Source organism: Bidens hawaiensis, unplaced genomic scaffold, assembly GCF_021521415.1.
Source record: "Bidens hawaiensis isolate Kalapana, Puna unplaced genomic scaffold, B.hawaiensis_p1.1 tig00020022_1, whole genome shotgun sequence".
In the NCBI taxonomy this organism is placed as follows: domain Eukaryota; kingdom Viridiplantae; phylum Streptophyta; class Magnoliopsida; order Asterales; family Asteraceae; genus Bidens; species Bidens hawaiensis.
The window spans coordinates 284813-305404 of NW_027493041.1; the positions used below are offsets into that span (position 1 = coordinate 284813).

Genomic DNA, 20592 nt, shown 5'->3' on the forward strand with positions numbered 1-20592 from the left:
CAAAATTAACAAAGCTTTGTAATTAGACTTGAATGAGGAGTAGATGTGTAACACATCACCTTTGGGCATAAGTGACACATCAAAATTCATTCAAGTAAAGCTTTTATGTTTTGTAAAAGGTTTTTAAGTTTTAAGTATTTACAAAAATTTAATTAGTTCTATATGTTTACCCAAAACCAACAAATAAGAAATGTATGAATTTATTTAAGGGTTATGATTTTCAAATATTGGGGTATTTTAGTTTATCTCCAAGTCTATTAAAAATAATAATAATAATAATAATAATAATAATAATAATAATAATACAGCTCAATTTTAAGACTTTAGTTAGTCTCGACAAAAGTATTATTATTATAATAACAATAATAGTGTTAATTATAAGACTTAAGGATCAAGTCAATGCACTTAATGGAAAACAATCACAATCTTGATTTATCCCAAAATTTAAGGAAACTTAATTAGAACTTAATCAATCACCAAATTATATGATTTTCATTAAAATTAGGATGAAAATTATGAACAACTTTATGAACACAAAGAAAACATAACATGAAAAATTAGGGTTTATCATGTTTTAATTCATGTCTTTCGATTTAGATCTAGATTTATGGAAAACATAAAAAACTGATTAATCAGCATCACTCTGATGTCACATGTTGATCAGTTCTTCATGTAAGTAATAAAAAACATGATAAATATTAAACCTATGAGCCTGTTACAGCAGAGAGAGTAGTAACCGCAGCAGGGTATGATGTAGACGACATGGTTGTCAGCTTGGTCGAGTTCCCCTTTAGGATGTATAGTTAAGGATGATGTTAGGGTTCTTGAGAGGAACCCGGTTTTATGAGAGAGGAGGCACACAAAATTGTTATGTGTGTGTGATTAGGTTATGATGTTAATATTTATCTCTCTTTATATACACTCAAGGGGAAACCCTTTATTAGTTAATTATAAGTAATATGGCCCATCAACAATTACCAAACTAGTATATAATAAGGTATAGTTAATATTTTGATCTAATATTTTATAAATGATAATGATGGCCATATAAATAAATATATAAAATATATTTGTTCTTACAAGTTATAGTATGGTTTAAACATTAATAAACCCACCAAACTCATGTACCTTCTAAATTCTTCCCCTTTTTGTCAATATCAAGTTATCAACAAACCTCCCACAAACAATGCTCAAAACATTCACACTTGCAAAATCCGGTTAAAGTAATAGTTGCATTCAAAATTAAATTGATTAGTGTTGGAACCCTAAAAAGTGGTTGAGAAAGAAGAAATGATTATGTTGAGTAATTAATTCTCAAATGCCGACATACCCACCTTCTAAATTTCAAATTAACACTCAGTTTAGTTCTTCCCCCTTTACAAAATCCAAACAATGTGGACCTAAGTACCCCAATTTGTTGGTGATTCATTGTCGGCATTTATAATTTCACTAATGAAAAATCTGATATCCATTTGGATCATGATAATATATCTTTTAATAGCGTTTGGAATTACCCATAATACTCGATTGAACTTTTCTAAGACTGGATGTTAACCGTCCTTCCTGGTTTTGACATTCCAGGTGCGACTTACTTATAAACAACATCAAGAAAAAAACCTACCACCATGAAAAAACGCACTGGGTCAGGATTTGAACCTGAGACCTTAAAGATCCAAGGTCTTTACTATCACCCTCATGTCATTTAACCAGAAAACCAATTACAATAATATTTGACTAGTAGATTGCCCGGGCTATGTGGCGGCGGCAATTTACAACGTTGTAGTTGTTTGTATTGGTTCATAAGTAAACTCATGAACCATAATACTTGATTGAACTTTTCTTAGACGGGATGTTAACCGTCCTTCCTGATTTTTACATTCCAGATGCGACTCACTCATAAACAACATCAAGAAAAAGACCTACCACTATAATAAAACGCCCTTGGGTCAGGATTTGAACCTGAGACCTTAGAAATCCATGGCATTTACCATCACCTTCATGTCATTGAACTAGAAATCCAATTATAATAATATTTGGCTAGTAGATTGCCCGCGCGATGTGGCGGCCGCGGCAATTTACAAAGTTGTAGTTGTTTGTGTTGATTCATAAGTCAACTCATTAAATATTGTATAATAGTACTTTATTTAGTTAGGTTTATTATTCGTATAATATTTTACAAAACTTTATTATATAATTGTTTTTACTGTTTCAAGTTAGTATCATCAATATGGTATATATTTTTCATAACTGTTACACATATTTGAATTACATTGTTTAACAGTTATTTTGCGCCCAAAATTTATAAGAGGGAATCAAGAATTTTAGATAAACCGTGGGATCATTTAATTAGGTTTCTTTTAAAAAATAGACATGTCATTATAAAACAATTTATTACACTGAATATTGATTTGTTTTTTTAATTGGTGCAACTTATAAATAGTATCTTTAAAAGTTAGCATGCTAAGTCAGTGAACCAAAACATATAATCACATGAATGGGTATTTCTTTGTTCTTTTATAAAGAATGTCAATAGAAAACAATTTACTACCTTCAATAAAACTTTGTAACAATTTGATTATTTTAATGAATGTTGAAAGTACTTCTTTATTCTTTGTTAAAAAATAGACATGTCATTATAAAACAATTACATTGAATGTTGATATATTTATTTTTTTAATTGGTGTCGCTTACTTCAATGATGCGTAATTGCCAAAGGCAGGCTACGAAAATGATGTTGTCATCAGCAACGAACTCTCATCAGCAACAAACTTAGGGCTGATGCTATTGCATATGATATTTACATGCTAGTATTGATATTTTGAAAAGAATGGTCGAGATACTGTACAATAATGCCTTAACGTACGATAGGTAGGGGTGTTCAAAATCGGATATCCGGAGTTTCGGATATCCGAACTTCGGATATCCGTTCGGATAGTAAATCGGATATCCGAAATTTGAAAAAAAAATAAAAAAATTGTTAAAATTTAAAATTACATATAAAAATCCAAATCCAAATTATATTATGAATCAACAAAATTTAAATTTCTAATAAACAATTGAAACTTGGAACTCCACCGTCAGGTACGCAAACCACCACCATCAGATTCTTGGATCACTATTCACCATCATTAGAGGCCATTAGAGGGAGGAGGCCGGATTTTGGAGAAGGAAGCGAAGGCTGAGGAGAGCGACGGGGTCGGAGATGAGAAGAGAATGAGAGGCGAACGACCACCGCTTTCCACCACATCGTCTGCCGGTCGTCAGAGGCAGCGAAGACTGAGGAGAGGAGGAGATCCAGTAACCAGAAAAATGGAGACCAGATATGTGGAAGGTGAGGAGCGGCGTTAATATGTTAGGAATTATAATTAGGGTTTTAAACATTCAGATTAAGATATTATATACTTGTATTTATTTGAATAAATATTAAAACTAAAATATATTAAAAATAAAAAATATTAAAGTTAATATTTCGGATAATTCGGATATTCGAAAAACTCCAGAATTACTATCCGAATCTGAATCCGAATTTTCGGATATCCGAAATTTCGGATAGTTCGGATTCGGGTTTTCGGATAATTCGGATACAGATTCAGATTCGGATAGTTTTGAACACCCCTAACGATAGGTACGCGAGACTCTCAAAGGTAAAAATGCTAAAACGCTCAGCCGGAAACCTAAAATGCTCAGCCAAAACTAAAACGCTCAAAAACGGGTTTCGTGAAAAAAAATGATCGATTAACGTTCCAAAATTGTTTTTCGGTGAATCGATGATTAATTGGGTATTTATTGATGATTCTGAGATGTTGGGGTGTGATTTCATGAAACGATTCGTGAAAAAAGGGATTCACGTACGTATTGTACGTTAAGATATTATTGTATTGGATCTTTTACCTTGAAAAAAATAATAAATTGATATCAATAATTTTTTTTTTGCTATTTATTGATATGTGGATAATTTTGTGATTCCACAATTGAATATAAGTTTATGTGCGATATAATATTATATTGAGTTGATGTTATTCTTATGGTTTTGTAATTTCATAGTTAATAATGTAAAATAGAACGAGGGGTGTTTAAAAACATTTTATAGGATTTTTGTTGCATATAGTCTACAAATCTACAAATCGGGTTTGGAATTTTTTTATATGGAAATGTCGACAAAAATAAGCACGTCGTAATGTTTGGTTCAGTTTTTTTAAAAACATTATATATTAAAAAAATGGACGAAAGAAGAAAGGTTTATTGGATTTCAATAATCCCTATTGACAGATATTGACCGATAATAATCCCTATTCAATTTATCGCTACTAGCGGTCCCAAATTTCAAAAAGTTGGCCCTCAGTGATTCTCCGTTAAAAATGACTTAACGATGTTATATTTTTTTCCAAATTTCAAACTAAATTTTTAGGGCTTTTGATCGGAAGGAGAATACAAATCGATTGATGTAAAACTTAACTCGAAACGGTGATCCAAGCGACTTGATATTTGTTAATTGGAATTTCAAACACGCATATTAAAGCAAAAATCAAGTCATTTGAATCACCGTTTCGATTTAAGTTTTATCAATCGATTTGTATTCTTCTTTCGATCAAAATCTCTAAAAATTAGTTTGAAATTCTAAAAAAAAAAGTATAACGTCGTTAAGTCCTTTTTAACGGGGGACCATTGGAGACCAAATTTTTGAAATTTGAGACCACTAATGGAGGTAAAATGAATAGAGATTACTATCGGCCAATACCAGTCAATAGAGACAATTAAAATCCAATAAACCAAGCAGAAAAAATGTAAGTTTGTCAATTTTTTTAGTTACAAAAGTTAGTTAAAGTTTAAGGGTATATATTGTAAGTTTAAGGAGTATATATTGTAAATACAAAATGACAATTTGATGTTAAGGTTAGTGATTTATGTAAAGTTAAAATTGTCCCCAATAGATTAAAAATTATGCATTGGAAGTTGTACAAGTTGCATTATAGGTTGGACCTCTTAATAATTAAAATATCCTTAGATTCTCTTTATATATAGTATACCTGGTTATAAACCCGTGAATTTCACGGGGTTGGGTACACAAAATTTGAAACAAAATCAATTTATGCTTAGCATATATTGGCAAGAAAAAAACCATCAAATAAGGATGGGTATCACATAAGTAAAAGCTAATATACATAAGTAAAAACCAATTGATAACATGAATAAGTGATGTCAGTAATGAGATCTATAGCCAATTCTCTCAATAATTTAAGAATCCTTTCTCATACATATTTTCTAATTTAGGGTCGCTAATTGGTGACTATAAAATACTGAATTTAATAGCATGATCAAGAAGTAATATGTTGTGCAATTGTGCAAAGTGTGAAATGAGGAAGGCATGCAGAGTTGTTTATGAGCATATTTAGAAAGGTATGCAGAGTTGTTCCCAATTTGGTTATGGTTCCACCTTGGTTGTTGTACTATGAAAAGAGATAGGTCAATGGACGCTATTTGACCACCGACGGAAATACTCTGCCAATTCATATTTTAAGGTGGCCTGAAACATGCAAATATGCAATTTTATATTATTCGAAGCTATCTATTCAATTACAAAAAAGCCACTTGAAGAGGTAGGTCCCAGCAGAGCCCAGTTGGACCCGCAGGACTCACCTTGAAGAGAGACGTCTGCGCAGAAACCAACTGGATCCGCAGGACCCACCATGCTCAGAGACGTGACGTCCTTTCGCGCAGAACGCAAGCTGTTCCCGCAGGAAATGCCTCCCAATGGTGAAGTACTCCGCCTGTTCCCGCAGCTGCGGATACAAGCCATCAGGGAAGGCCACCCGCGCAGCAAGGCTACACGCACAAGGCACTTAGCTCTCAATAACTCAGTAGTCACCTGAAGGAATGAGCAAAGCCGGGAACAATCCCGCACCAAGGCGGGAGGGGGAATACTCCCGCCCAAATGAGCCAGTCCGTACGATACGGGAAGATCTTTTGTACTGTACCTGACGAGGTATGGGCAAAAGATCTGACCAGAGATACGACAGCTCATTGACAACAGTATGGCGAGCAGCATGCTCTTGTACTGTATGTCACTATTAGCCGCTGCCTACTCACCAACTCCTGTCATACCACGTGCATAGCCGGCAGTTGGTGGAAAAGGAATAGTACACAGCAGGCCTGGTCACTGTCAGCCGCTGCCTACCCACCAACTACCAGCATGGCACGTGCGTAGGCCACAGTTGGTAGAACAGGAATACTATTCAGCCGGCTACACCTTCTTGGAAACCTACCTTCGGCTATAAATACCCCAAATGGTATAATCATCTGATCTCATCATATACTATCTTATATCTTACATATTATACCTGATATCTGCTCTAGCAATCTCTTAATATATACTTATATTCAAGAGCAATCTAGTCTGATTCTCACGCCGGAGGGTGGTCACAAGGAGGAACCCCCCCCCTTCTCAGTGACGAGCTCACGGTGTCTGTTTTGCAGGTTATCAGAAGAACCATCTTTGCCGGATCTAACCCCTCGTGGGAAACATCTATTTAACCCCCAGGTTACCCGTAATCTGCCCGGGGTCGATTAGTGTTTCTTCATTGGCGCCATCCGTGCATAAAAGCTAGAACTTCATTTCTTTTCAGTTTTTTCAAACTTCTGGAAAGATGGTTAAAGAAACTCCGGTAACCACAACCCCAGCTACTGGGGGGAATACCGGCTACACAGTCTTTACAAACACTACCCCGGTTACCCAAGCCGGGGCAAGTGAAGTAAATTTTACGAACACTACCCCAGTTACCCAAGCTGGGGCAAGTGCGGTAAATAATCGCTCACTGGGATTCACCGATACCCAGTTAGAGAAACAACGAACAAGGCTCCCCCGCCAAACACTTGATGAAGTTAAGGCATGGGCGGAGGCACGCCAGAAGGAATTCCAAGCTGAGTTGGACGAACGCTTGCGTTCCGTCCAACAGGCTGACGAATTCGAAGAATACTTGGACAATGATTTGGAGGAATCCGATAGAGACGCAAACCCTCGTCATAAGGCGAAAGGGAAGCGTAAAGAAACGACTCCCAACCGAGAAGGCGTTTTGGAGAAGCCTTCAAACCAAAAAACGCAGGTGGAAGCCCACGTGACTTCTCCAAAACATTTACACCAACTGCTGCAAAGGCGGGAACATCCAAATTTGCAAGGGACATTGCGGAAGCAATCGTTTCAAAAAGTGCCAAACAGATGTCCAACATCGGCACTTATGATGGTATATCTGATCCAGACGATCATTTGAACAGGTTCATAGCGGGGGCAACCGTCAGTAGTTGGACGGAACCTACGTGGTGTTACATGTTCCAAATGACGCTTGTTGGGGCAGCTAGAGCGTGGTTCGATCGTCTACCGGTCAACCACATCTACGGTTGGGCAGACTTCCAGCAGAAGTTTAGCCAACACTTCAGCCAGCAAAGAAAGTATACCGAGGAGCAATGAACAATCCTCAATTGCATTCGAGAAAAAGATGAATCTTTGCCAGACTTCATCACTCGCTTCAACTCAAAGAAGCTAAGTCTGGGTAATATTAGCGAGGATCTTGTTCGCGCTGCTTTTATCCAGGGCGCGAACGACCCAGAGCTCATCCGCACCTTAACGGGTAAAGATGGCATGCCATCCACATGGGATGCCATCATGACAGCAGCTAAACGCTTTGCGGAAACTGAGAAGCAACTGGGTAGAGATCTCCCACAGAGCACAAACCTCTACACCCAGAAAACAAGAGAAGACAACGTCCTTACCGCCCGACTAAACAAAAAGCGGAAGCTAGGCATTTGGCAGTCAAGGGTAAACTTTGACACCTCATCTGGCTTGCAATATCGGTTGGGCGGAAGGGATAACGTACAGTCGCACCAGAACTCCAGATGGACGCCACTCACCAAAAGCGTCACCGAGATATTCAACACGGAGGAGCTCCCATGGCCAAAGGCTCCAATAATCCGACATCGTCACAATGCTGATCGGAGCAAATACTGTGATTTTCAAAGGACAAAAGGCCACAACACTGAAGAATGCACAGACGTAAAGGACATGGTCGAAGCATTTGTCAGAGATGGGACGCTCGCGCACCTCGTGGCGCAATGAACGCTGAGCAGGCTGATGCGTGTAGAACCCCAGCTGGGGAAAAACACGAATAAAATTGCAGCTTCAATGTTGGAGACTACATACTGCGTAAACAACGAGATCCCGAACCAGGTGCATATCGGCTCGATGGTACTCCCATCCCAACAACATGGAAGGGAGCTCAATTACATAGTTTGCATGTAGATCAATTCCAAATTTGTAAAGAAAAGGCCCAGAGCCACTTCTAATGGAAATGATTCTCCTTAGAACATCGACGCTGATGATTTTACATTTATACTTGTGAACTTTCCACACGCATATGCCGGTCTTCACCGCATACATAAGTGTGAAAGTCGTTGCGTGGGGAAGGCGGCAAAACCCGCATAAACCCAAAAAAACGGAAACCTTCACGCAGGTCAGTTAAAGGTAAAGTTCAGTCATCCCACTAAATGAAAGTGCCGGTCCTAACCGCACGAATCATGTTAGAGGAAACTGAACACTAACCTATTAACAACCGCGCGTCGAACGGTTAATTTATTCAACACTGATGCCGGTTTTAACCGCATAATTACGTGGAAAGTCGTTGCGTGGGGAAGGCGGCAAAACCCGCATAAACCCAAAAAACGACAAACCTTTACGCAGGTCAGTCATTGGTAAACTTTGGTCATCCAACTAAATGAAAGTGCCGGTCCTAACCGCACAAATCATGAGAGGAAACCGAACCTATTGACAACCGCGCGTTGAACGGTTAACTTATTCAAAATACTTTAGAAAATTTCTAACAAAAGGATGAGGAAAACCTCCACGCAGGTTAGATGTAGGTAAATTTTAGCCATCCTACTAAGTGCAAGTGACGGTCCTACCCGCACAATCACGAAAGAGGAAGCAAAACTTCAACCTATTATCTACCACGTTCAAAGGTTAACTTATCCTAAACACTTAGAAATTTCTAAAAAGATGAGGAAAACCTCCACGCAGGTCAGATGTAGGTAAAGTTTAGCCATCCTACTAAGTGCAAGTGACGGTCCTACCCGCACAATCACGAAAGAGGAAGCAAAACTTCAACCTATTATCTACCACGTTCAAAGGTTAACTTATTCTAAACACTTGGAAAATTGCTAATTTAAACTAAAGTATGCATGAGCAAGTCATATAACGTTTATAAAGCAAGTAATCCAGTGAAAGTAGCGGTCTTACCCGCACAAAGATTTATATTTCATAATATTCATTACAAGAATGGCCGGGTAACTACCCGCCTACAAGAATATAAATCTATACAAGCTAAACCTATCCTAACAGTGGGAAGGGATCTTCAGGATCAAGCTTCAGGGCCACTTCCACTTGGACCAGCACCATCAGTAGAGCGTGACGGTTCAAGGAAAGCTTTAAGGATAGCTAGCCCATCATCAGCAGCGGCAACTTCGTTTACCTTCTCCACCACCGGATGCGGGAAGGCGGCATACTGATTCACTGCTTGGTCGTATACAGCTTCAGTATCCACATCAAACAAAGGGAAGTTGGAAGGCGGGATGCCTTTCTCAACGAACCCTAGACCAAGCAGGAAGCCGGCCTTTTCCCCATCCTCGTGAGAAGCGTTGAGGGCTGCGCTCATAGCATCGTCATAAGACGTATCCGCGAAGACCCGATGCACAACCTACAAGAAAAAATACAAAGTATCAAAACCTTTTCTATTTACAAAGAAAAGCGTAAAGATAATGAAATTAAACATACCTGAGACAACGCTTCTCGAAGAAGCCATTCCTTGGCAACAGAGCCTCCTGGAGGGCAGCTTGAGCTTCGTTACGGGCGCGTTCGGCTTCACTTTTGTTGAGGTTGGCAAGCAACACTTCTTTAGCTGCAGCCTCTTCGACGCCCTTTAGCTTCCGCTCAGTATGGTCAAGCACCCCCCTCTGGTCCAAGATCTCTTGGAGCTTTTTGGCGTCTTCCATCGCCAAGGCATCATGAGCCTGCTGGAGAACCTCTAATTTGGCCTTAAGCTCCTCATTCTCCACGCGTAGAGGCTCAGCAACAGCTTCAGCCTTGGTGGCCCTCTCGGTTGCGTTCCGTGCAGTTTCCTTATCCAGCCGAAGCTGTTCATTAACAGCTTGGGCAGCCTTGGAACGGGCCTCGAGCCGGGCCTGAACTTCAACCTCGAGGGCCTTGAAGGCCTTCTCCTTTTCCGTAGCCACTGCGGTAAGCCTCCTATTCTCCTCCCGGACAGCCCGCGCCTGAGCTACTTCTTGGATGCGAGCTGCTTTTAACTTGTCGTTTTCACGACAAAGCAGCTCGACGCGCGGCTGCATCCGGGCCAGGAGAACCCGAAGCTCATTGGTTAGCCTACCCTCCTGGTAGCTAGCCATGGCTTCCCCCAACGCACCACTGGGAGCTGCGTGACGAGCCCAATCCACGCACTCCACAGGCGTGCGAAGGGTTGTTCCTCGGCGGATGTTCCATCATGGAACATACACTTCATTGGAATCCGACACTGCAAAAAACAAAAAGCAGTTAGGAAAAGATGATATAAAAAAAAAAAAAAAAGCCAAAAGAACCCTACGCACCTGTAGGGTCGATAACAGGCCGATAGCCGCCAAACCCATCACCTGAACCCAAGGGAAATTCATCCAAGAGGTCAGGCAGATGGGAAGGAGGCAGAGGTTGGCGAGAAGCCCCATGCATACCTGAAGGATCGGCCGTCGTTGCCGATGACGGAGGCATTGTGAAGGCCGCCGCGGTAGTAGAAACCAACGGAGGTGAACTCACCGTAGGTGAACTCACAACCGTGGTCGCCGCTGCGGAGTCCGCAGAAAAAGCAACCGCCGGCTCAGTGAAAGATGCGGTAAATATGGCACTCACAGCCGGCGGTGATGTCATCACAGTTGGAACAGTTGGCTCAACGGGATGAGCAACTGAACCAACTGAAGCAGGCGCAGCCGCCTGGGTCGTCGCCTCAGGTAGGCTGACCAAGCCTACCGTCATGGGTCCGGAGGTATCCCTCCCCGCTCCACCCTGGAATGCGGTAGCATCCACGCCTGCACAAAGAAGATAAGTATTAATGATGGAAAGCTACGAAGTTAAAAATAAAGGAAGTTTGTACTTACGGGTTTTCTTGAGTCTAAAAGTGCGGACAGGCGGGGACGAACCCGATGGAGCCGGCCTCTTTACTCCGCTCACCGTCGTCATCCTGGGCTCTCCGGAGGTGACAGTCGCAGCCTCCGGAGCAGTGGTCCTATCACCACCCGGGTTCCCCGCCACCTCCTCGCTCTCGGTCTCTGAATCAGACTGAGGCACCGGATCGGCAGTAGAGGCCACCTTCGCCTTCCCCTTCCCTCCGGCAGCCTTCTTCTTCCGCACCAAAGGAGGACCATCTGCGGATTCCTCATCAGAACACAAGATTAGAGGAATTCCAGCAGAGGTTTCAGCATTGAGGGGTCGAGGGTTGAATAACGCCTTACCTGGCCGCCTGGCGCTCAGGATCTCGTGGCCTGGCGGGTAGACCTCCACGAACCGATCCGCCGTCTGTTCAAGGATGGGCAACTCGTTCTCATCTAGAGCACGAGTACCCATCCGAGCGGGACTATCAGCCTCCCGCGGATACAAGAGCGACTGCAAGTCGTTCCCCTCTGAAATAAAAGAAAAACAGTTAGAAGACAAACCTATACAAACAAAGAAGACAGAGCATACCGTAAGGAACAGAGTTCAAACCGTATTCAAGGACGATCGGGATCTTTTGCGCCTCCGCATCCTTTCACACCCGGCTCATCCCGAGCATCATCATCCCGGACTCCGCAAACCGGTAAACCGGAGATTGGACTCGGGAAATCTTTGAAAACCATTCCGCCTCCTGGTAGTTTGGGGCGTGAAGGGCGGGGAGCGCTATCCCATTTTTAAACGTTATCGCTATCGGGATGACGCGAGCGGAGATGTAAAAAAACTCCCTCTTCCACGACCGAAGACTGCGCTCGGTTGCGCAGATCTTCAGCCCCTTGATCCGATTGACCAAGGCGTACCATCCCTGGATGCACCTCTAAGAATAGAAGGTCATCAACCGATCAACGTGGGGCTCCACACCCAGAATGAGGCACACCCACTCGAAGTGGCGGATCTTGGCGATCGCCATCGGGTGTACCTCCGTCAGGTGCACACCGTGCCTCTCCAAGACACGGTATACAAACTTCGTCAATGGGAACTTTGGGGCATACCATAAACGAAGAATGCAGCGTACACCCCTATCTTGCCCTTCGGGGCATCATACACCGTCTGGTGTGGCTCCGGAAACTCAGGCTCGAACGGCTCGAGCATGAACTTCCGGACCACGTACCGGTAAAGCTCGGCAGGAAGAGCGCACTGGCACTCGCCAGCATTGCTCTTGTCGTCCTTATCAGAAGTGGACGACGGGTTCTCGGCGTACACCACAGCCTCCTCGGCTGTAGACTCAAGATCGTGAGAAGACATCTTGCAGGTATGAAAGAAGAGAACGATTTCAAGAGAATGCTCGAATGAAAAGGTGAGTATTCGCCGGAAATCGTCTTGAAGATGAAGAGAAAAGTGAAGGTGTGAATTACAAAGGACCCTCTCCCCCTTTATATACTCATCGCAATTAATGCGATGAATTTAATGCGGAAGAGAGAGAAATCGAAGGTGCAATGAAACTATGACACGTGGCAAAGAGCAAGCTGGCAACAGCTGTTGAAAGGACGCGTGCCATTAATTTCGCGGCCACGCGCCCGAAAAATCGCGTCCACGCGCCTGAAAAAGCGTCTGGAATGACCATGTACTGTCACGTCACCATAACTTCCTGCACGTCCTGACACAGTCAGAAGAAACCGTCGCACGACGTTTCAGAGGTTTGGACTGTTCTTATCCTTTCACCAACTCTTCGAATTTCAAAAATTCAAAAAGATTCAAAAGTAAGCGGGAAAATACCCCTTACCTTGGCAACCAAGTAACTATAAGATGGGTGCGGGTACAGTGTCAAGGCAAAACCCTTCACATACTTAGCACCCGCAGGGAATTGACGCCAGGAATACCTTGGCAACCAAGTAACTATAAGACGGGTGCGGGTACAGTGTCAAGGCAAAACCCTTCACATACTTAGCACCCGCAGGGAATTGACGCCAGGAATACCTTGGCAACCAAGTAACTATAAGACGGGTGCGGGTACAGTGTCAAGGCAAAACCCTTCACATACTTAGCACCCGCAGAGAATTGACGCCAGGAATACCTTGGCAACCAAGTAACCGTAAGACGAGTGCGGGTACAGTGTCAAGGCGAAACCCTTCACATACCTAGCGCTCCGCAGGGAATTGAAACCAAGAAGGATCTTCTGGGCAATGCTTGCGGAAACGGGAATAACATCCCCGCATAGCGGGAACGTCGAGAACTACATTGTTTGAAGCTCCAGGATGGAATTGGTGGTTTTAACATAATTGATCACTATGTTCAAAACTACCAAAACCTCATGGAGAATCCACACAAGTAGGACTCAACGCTCCTGACTTGCGAGGAGGTTACAGACCTACCCGCATCATACCCAAAGATCAAGCAGGAAAGTCGGGAATTTCTGCAAGTGACAAGGACTTCCGCGGGAAGAATCCCCATGGAAAACCTTAAAACTAAACCCTTTTCAAAACCCTTTGCTTAAGTCCAAAAGTTCACCTCACTTTATTAAACATTCATGAGAAGAACATTGGACTGGGGGGACTTGAAGAGGTAGGTCCCAGCAGAGCCCAGTTGGACCCGCAGGACTCACCTTGAAGAGAGAAGTCTGCGTAGAAACCAACTGGATCCGCAGGACCCACCATGCTCAGAGACGTGACGTCCTTACGCGCAGTACGCAAGCTGTTCCCGCAGGAAATGCCTCCCAATGGTGAAGTACTCCACCTGTTCCCGCAGCTGCGGATACAAGCCATCAGGGAAGGCCACCCGCGCAGCAAGGCTACACGCACAAGGCACTTAGCTCTCAATAACTCAGTAGTCACCTGAAGGAATGAGCAAAGCCGGGAACAATCCCGCACCAAGGCGGGAGGGGGAATACTCCCGCCCAAATGAGCCAGTCCGTACGATACGGGAAGATCTTTTGTACTGTACCTGACGAGGTATGGGCAAAAGATCTGACCAGAGATACGACAGCTCATTGACAACAGTATGGCGAGCAGCATGCTCTTGTACTGTATGTCACTATTAGCCGCTGCCTACTCACCAACTCCTGTCATACCACGTGCATAGCCGGCAGTTGGTGGAAAAGGAATAGTACACAGCAGGCCTGGTCACTGTCAGCCGCTGCCTACCCACCAACTACCAGCATGGCACGTGCGTAGGCCACAGTTGGTAGAACAGGAATACTATTCAGCCGGCTACACCTTCTTGGAAACCTACCTTCGGCTATAAATACCCCAAATGGTATGATCATCTGATCTCATTATATACTATCTTATATCTTACATATTATACCTGATATCTGCTCTAGCAATCTCTTAATATATACTTATATTCAAGAGCAATCTAGTCTGATTCTCACGCCGGAGGGTGGTCACAAGGAGGAACCCCCCCCCTTCTCAGTGACGAGCTCACGGTGTCTGTTTTGCAGGTTATCAGAAGAACCATCTTTGCCGGATCTAACCCCTCGTGGGAAACATCTATTTAACCCCCAGGTTACCCGTAATCTGCCCGGGGTCGATTAGTGTTTCTTCACCACTATAAGCAAAAGAAAACTTACTTTGATTTGTTAAGGAGAGTATAGACCATATGTCGCTCCATTATTTGACCAGTGACCAAATTACCTTATATCACTTCCAATAATACAATGAGAGAATGCATCAGGAGCTGTTCCTTATGCAGAAAGTTGTGAAATTACCGACAACCCATTTTGACCTAATCCAAAGTTCCCATTCACGCCTCCCTCAGATGTAGTCAAAGCCCCGTTTTGAGACGTGCTACAATTGTTGCATAATTCAGTACAATACCAAATTAACAGAATTCACTTCAATTAATGTTATAAAGTTGTAACACTTGTTAATGATTAATAATTAACTCACCCAAATACAACATTAACTGAGGTCGGACCAACACCAATTATGTTTAAATGAATAACATCCGGCACATACTAACCATAAGTCCCATTACCATTGCCATATCTTAACTTGAAACCGCACCGGTTGTTTATACAGCCCAAATCAAATGATTGGGACGCTTGATAGCATCGTTGGAATCTGTTAAATAAAAAAATAGATACACATTTATTTTATATCAAATTTCATAATATTTTGTTTAATTATAAGAAATAATAACTTAATAAGTATACTTGCAGACTACTTGAATTAGGGAATTTCATGTGTCAATTTATACATAATAATTATTTGGGGGTGATCCGAACTGGACTTTCGTATAATAAAGCTACAAAAATGGTCACAGTTTGAAATATGAGATTAAAATTAGTTAATTAGACATTAACAAGTTAAGTGAAAATTAAAGTCTTATCAGAACCACAGTATATTCCGCTTGTTAATCTTTTATTTGAGAACAATACCGAATACTAAACATAATGTTACTACGCATATCCGAAGTATACGATAATTAGATAAAACTATACAACCAATCTTAGAAATCTATTCAGATTGTAAAACAATAATTAGAATTCTGAACAGCCAACTACAAAAGCCAATGAAATCCGAAACACGTACTTACGGTATACTCGTCAGAACCACCCTGGTTTGATCTCCCAGGGCCAATTACACCGGCAGTTGAGGTTAGGAGATGAGTGTGCTTGATTAGATTCATTGCCTCCAGTGATGATTTTTGCGAGTAAAACTAAGCTTAAGGATAAATTATGCCACCGAAACATCCTTCGAATGGAGACGGTTGGTAGATAAACACTGAATCATGGACTACCGGTGGTGGATTTGGGGTGTCTCCATCAGTTGTCATCCAAAATTATCGAGGGAGTACCGACTGAAAGGAACAATGTCGATTGAAGGAGAAAGGGGGTCATTGGTTTGAGGTGAAGAAACTGATGGTGCATGTACATGTTGGAAGAAACAGTCTTAGAACTGCGCAACTTCAAATCTCAAAGTTAACCATAAAATACTTGAAGAAGAGAGTTCCACGTGTTCACATAGTAGGATGTAGGGGTGTTCTTCGAGTTCGTTTTTCGGGTTTCGGGTTCTTCGGGGTTCAGAGTTTTAAATCTTTACCCAAATCCAACCCAAATCTCTCATGGGTTTTTCAAAAAAAAAGGGTTGGAGGAGGGAACCCTTACCCCGGTACCCATTTGGATACCCATCACCCCACCCCGCAAAAGGTATGACGCTGGTAAAACACCTCCATTCAGCCCGCGACAGATCTGGGCCGACCCTTAGGATCGAACCCACACCACTACGGCTTCCCTGTCTTAGTAGAACTTCATTGGTGACGGGTACCTCAAGGCCGCCCGGAGTGGGATTCGAACTTGAGACCTCCCATAGGAAAGCCCAAGCCTTATCCAACCCAGCTAGACACCAATTGGTCTCATGGGTTTTTCAGGGTTCGGGTAATTCGGGTTCGGGTTTTTTCGGGTTGGGTTAGTCGGCTTTCAAGTATCTTAGAATACAAAACAAAAAACAAAAAACAAAAAATAAATAAAAAACTTCAATGCTAAAATTAGAACAACATATTCTTCTTTGCTCGTAACACAAATAATCAAATAATAAAACAACATAACTTGATAAAGCAATTCAAAAGAAGAATAAAACTAAGTAACTTACTCGAACCATAATCTGCTTTATTCGGACGTGATTTGGTTGCTATTACTAAAAAACGGAAAACATAAATTAACAATTAGAAATCGATCCTTTATAGTTTGAATGACAACAATCGATTATGGTCATATTTTGATATTTTTAGTAGTTAAGGCTAAACCTATTATACCTAAAAATGTATTTAATTTCAAAACTAAAAGTTTATTCGGGCTTTTCGGGTTGACCGGAAACTAAAAAACCAAACCTAAAAACCAACCCGAATTACTTCGGTTCGGGTTCGGGTTAGTCTTTTTTCGGGTTTGGGTTTTTCGGTGCGGGTTAGTTCGGGTCCAGGTACGGGTTTTTTCGGGTTGGGTTTCGGTTTTCGGGTAAAAGACATCCCTAATATGATGTTAAAATAACATGGAGGCTTGCTGTGAGAATAACACATGTGCAAATAAACGTTGTTTTATTATAATAGTAGATAGATATAGATAACTAATTAGAGATGAGCTAAATCGGTACTGGTTGATACCGGTACCGAAATTGATACCGATTTTGTATCGTTGGTACCGAATCGGTAGCAAAGTTTTGAGTTTCGGTACTCGTACGGTACCGGTATTTCTCGAATTTTTGCCTTCAATACCGGTACCGAACCGAATATTTTGGTACCGGTACCGGTACCAAGAATTTGCGATTTTCAGGACCAGGACCGGTTGGTACCAATACGATCCCGATCTCATCCTATAACTAATACCTAAAATTAGAGGATTTAATTTCATTTTTGTAAGGTGGTGGATTATATATATTGATCAAAAGTCAAAACTAACAACAATCAGTTCTAAGGAACAAAGAAATTACGACATAGTTTGAAAAATTAAATTTACACTAATACCCCACGTATTTTTTATCTATGTTGTAAGAGTCTTGGAGATGGACGGTCTTTTGTTGAACATTAAAGTGATAACTAATAATTGACACCACAACGATATGTTTAGGTACAAAATATTAAAACATATGAAATATGAAATTACCAATAGCCGAATGCATCACATGTAAACAAGACGCACATAGGTAGTTTGCCAGTTTAGTGAATATGAGATTGTGTGTAGACATAGAAACATAATTTGATTAGGTCCGTGATGCGTATCAACAATGGGCTTCACACAGTTTGATAGGCCCGTGATGCGTACGAGAGAGTCTACGGTATGATCTGTCATGGGCTTGGCCCGGACAAACAAAACAAAAAGAAATCAACTGTGCTGGTGATGAAATCGAAATCAGCTTGGGCTACTTCACTTTTGGGCTGGATCTGGTCAAGAAGAAACATTATATTCATTTTACTTTCATGTTTACAAACTTAATCTCCCCCAAGGGGCTGGTCTCGATCCTGCTTGATTAGTTTGCGGGTGAGTATTCGGCCAATAGTGATTCCATACCAACTAGATTTGTGTTACGCTGTTCTATATAAACACACCTATCAAGTAATCCCAATTTACAACAATCTAATACAAATCATATTTACAAGTATTGATTCTATTTAACCTAAATAATTGGTTTGTTTAGACTTTTGAATCAATACAAACCAGGTTACTTTATTAAATGAGCTTTAGGCACCATAAAAAAAATATAAAAAAGAACTAATATCTAAATCCATATTCTCACAAGTTTTAAAACTAAGCCCACCCACAAATCGAAAGAAAATTTACTCTGAAAATCCATGTTTACATGTTGATTTTTCAACAGATGCTACAAAACAAACACAACAGTTTTGAAATCCAACTTAATATCAACACTGCCTTAAACTTCTATGATCATCAAAGTTTAATCTTCTCTTGTCTACTTCCAACTGTAACAGAAATAAACAACCAATAATCATTAAAATTGCAAATATTGTGCTCAAAATCTTATGATCACATCAGATATTAAAAGTTAAGTCCACTCACCGCAGCATACGTTAGAAATTTCAGAACTCTTTATCACCCGCAGCCTCTTAACCGAAGAAACAAACATCCTGCCAACCACAAGTCAAAAAAGAAAATAAAAATTTGGTACTTGAGCATGAAATAGACAATTATATTGGATCCGCCACCAATTACAACTAATATTCCACTATTCATGATTAGAAACGTCTAAAATACAAGAAGCATTTATATTTATTAGTGCAGAAAAAACCAAAGTGATAATGATAAGATAAGATGCTTACTGCCATGGGACATCACCAACAAGCATCCTGTCCCCTTCATTATCCTCATACACTAAAGTGTATTCTCCGTTCCCATTTAACAAACCGGTGATCGCTTTATCATGTTCACCGTCACCGTTAATTCGACCTCCAGATGTATCATTTTGAGCTGTTGAAGCACATTTAACAAGCCAACTCAGTTTACTATTATCAGTAAAAGTAATTTCGTATCGTTGTTGCTTTGATTCCTTTTAGCTAAATTTTATGTCACACGAATAATATATTGCACGTAAAAAAACATCCTTATTCACCCTCCCTGACCCTACAAGTAGGTGTGTTATGCATGACATTTTACTGGGTACGTTTTTTATTATTGTTATTATAACTATTTAACAATATTTAAAGAATTATGACCTGCAAGAAGTCCTCTAAAGAGTTGATCAACGGCAACCGAAAGCTTTTCATAGCTATCATACGCGTTAAGATCGACCTTTCGACCAATCGGGACACCGTTCATATTGATCTTGACAAAGAAACATTTTTGGCAACTTTCTACAGGTTGTTCCTTCTTAACAGGTGCTGGTTTTAAACTGCTAGTTCCAATATTCTTCCTAAATGATCTAATAGGAGGCCATCCCACAACAGGAGCAGGTGCACTTCTTCAAGATTATACAAATTATACCAAACTTTAGCATCAAGAATTAATCACTAAATTTATTTACAAAAGTTTAAAAAAACACATGAATTTATAGCTGAATTTAATGAGAAAGGTACCTTTTTTGAGGTGCTTTTTGTGGTGATCTGTTTGCATATGAAAGAGACCAATCATCAACACCAGGTGGAGCAAGCTTTAACTCAAGCTTCTTTTCATCACCATTTTCATGGTGGCCTTTTGATCCTTGAATATTATCATCTTTATTATTATTATTATTATTATTAACCAACCAGTTTCTCTCAGTAGGAATCAAATTCAACAATTGGGGATGCATATTTTCATCTTTCCTTGAATACCCACTTTCCATTTTATTCAAAATCTAGATGAATATAAAGATTTCAAGAAAGTCAATCTTGAAGATGATACTTGGAAGAGCAGGCAGAAAGGTGACTAGAAATGAAGCAAAAATAAGGAAAGAATACAGAAATTGAAAGAAAGAAAGATTCTTTTTCACTCAAAACTGAGTGTAGACACGCAACCAATATATATACTCCGTATGTGTGTTGTTTGTTTCTCCCTAAACCAAACACCAAAAGGCACAAAACAATATTCTCATTGGCCACTACACGTTTTTGTAGCTTATAATATTAATATTAATAAATAAATATTAGGCTTTTTTTTTAATTAGATTAGACTGTCACATACACATCATCTCAGTTCCCTCTTCTTCTAGCAATGTTAGTACCTCCTCATGGGGCCATGCTCATTTTTTATTAATCGGTCCGAAATATTTTCTTACGGGTTCAGAAAATTTTGAGAGATAGGCAACCGATTTGTTTATCACTTAAATTTAGGTTTTTTACGGGTTCGATGTTGAAATTTTTACATGTCAAAATACATTAATATATAACACTAAAACCAAATTTTGTACGGTTTCAGACGAACTCGTTTCCCT

The 20592-nt window shown here is 40.7% G+C and overlaps 1 protein-coding gene across 2 annotated transcripts; it reads right to left on the reverse strand.

The window, feature by feature from the left end:
• Positions 1-18433: 18433 nt before the first annotated feature.
• On the reverse strand, positions 18434-20159 carry LOC143559700 (auxin-responsive protein IAA26-like). Of its 2 annotated transcripts, none has more exons than XM_077048195.1 (5): positions 19757-20159; positions 19397-19638; positions 19004-19151; positions 18744-18811; positions 18434-18646 (listed from the first exon to the last, which is right to left on the reverse strand). In XM_077048195.1, exons 1-5 carry the CDS (start codon positions 20002-20004, stop codon positions 18615-18617), a joined length of 738 nt encoding a protein of 245 aa, XP_076904310.1. In that variant the 5' UTR covers positions 20005-20159; the 3' UTR covers positions 18434-18614. The 2 variants fall into 2 exon arrangements, with proteins under 2 accessions (XP_076904310.1, XP_076904309.1); XM_077048194.1 differs by having other exon boundaries at positions 18448-18646; positions 19397-19641.
• Positions 20160-20592: the final 433 nt, after the last annotated feature.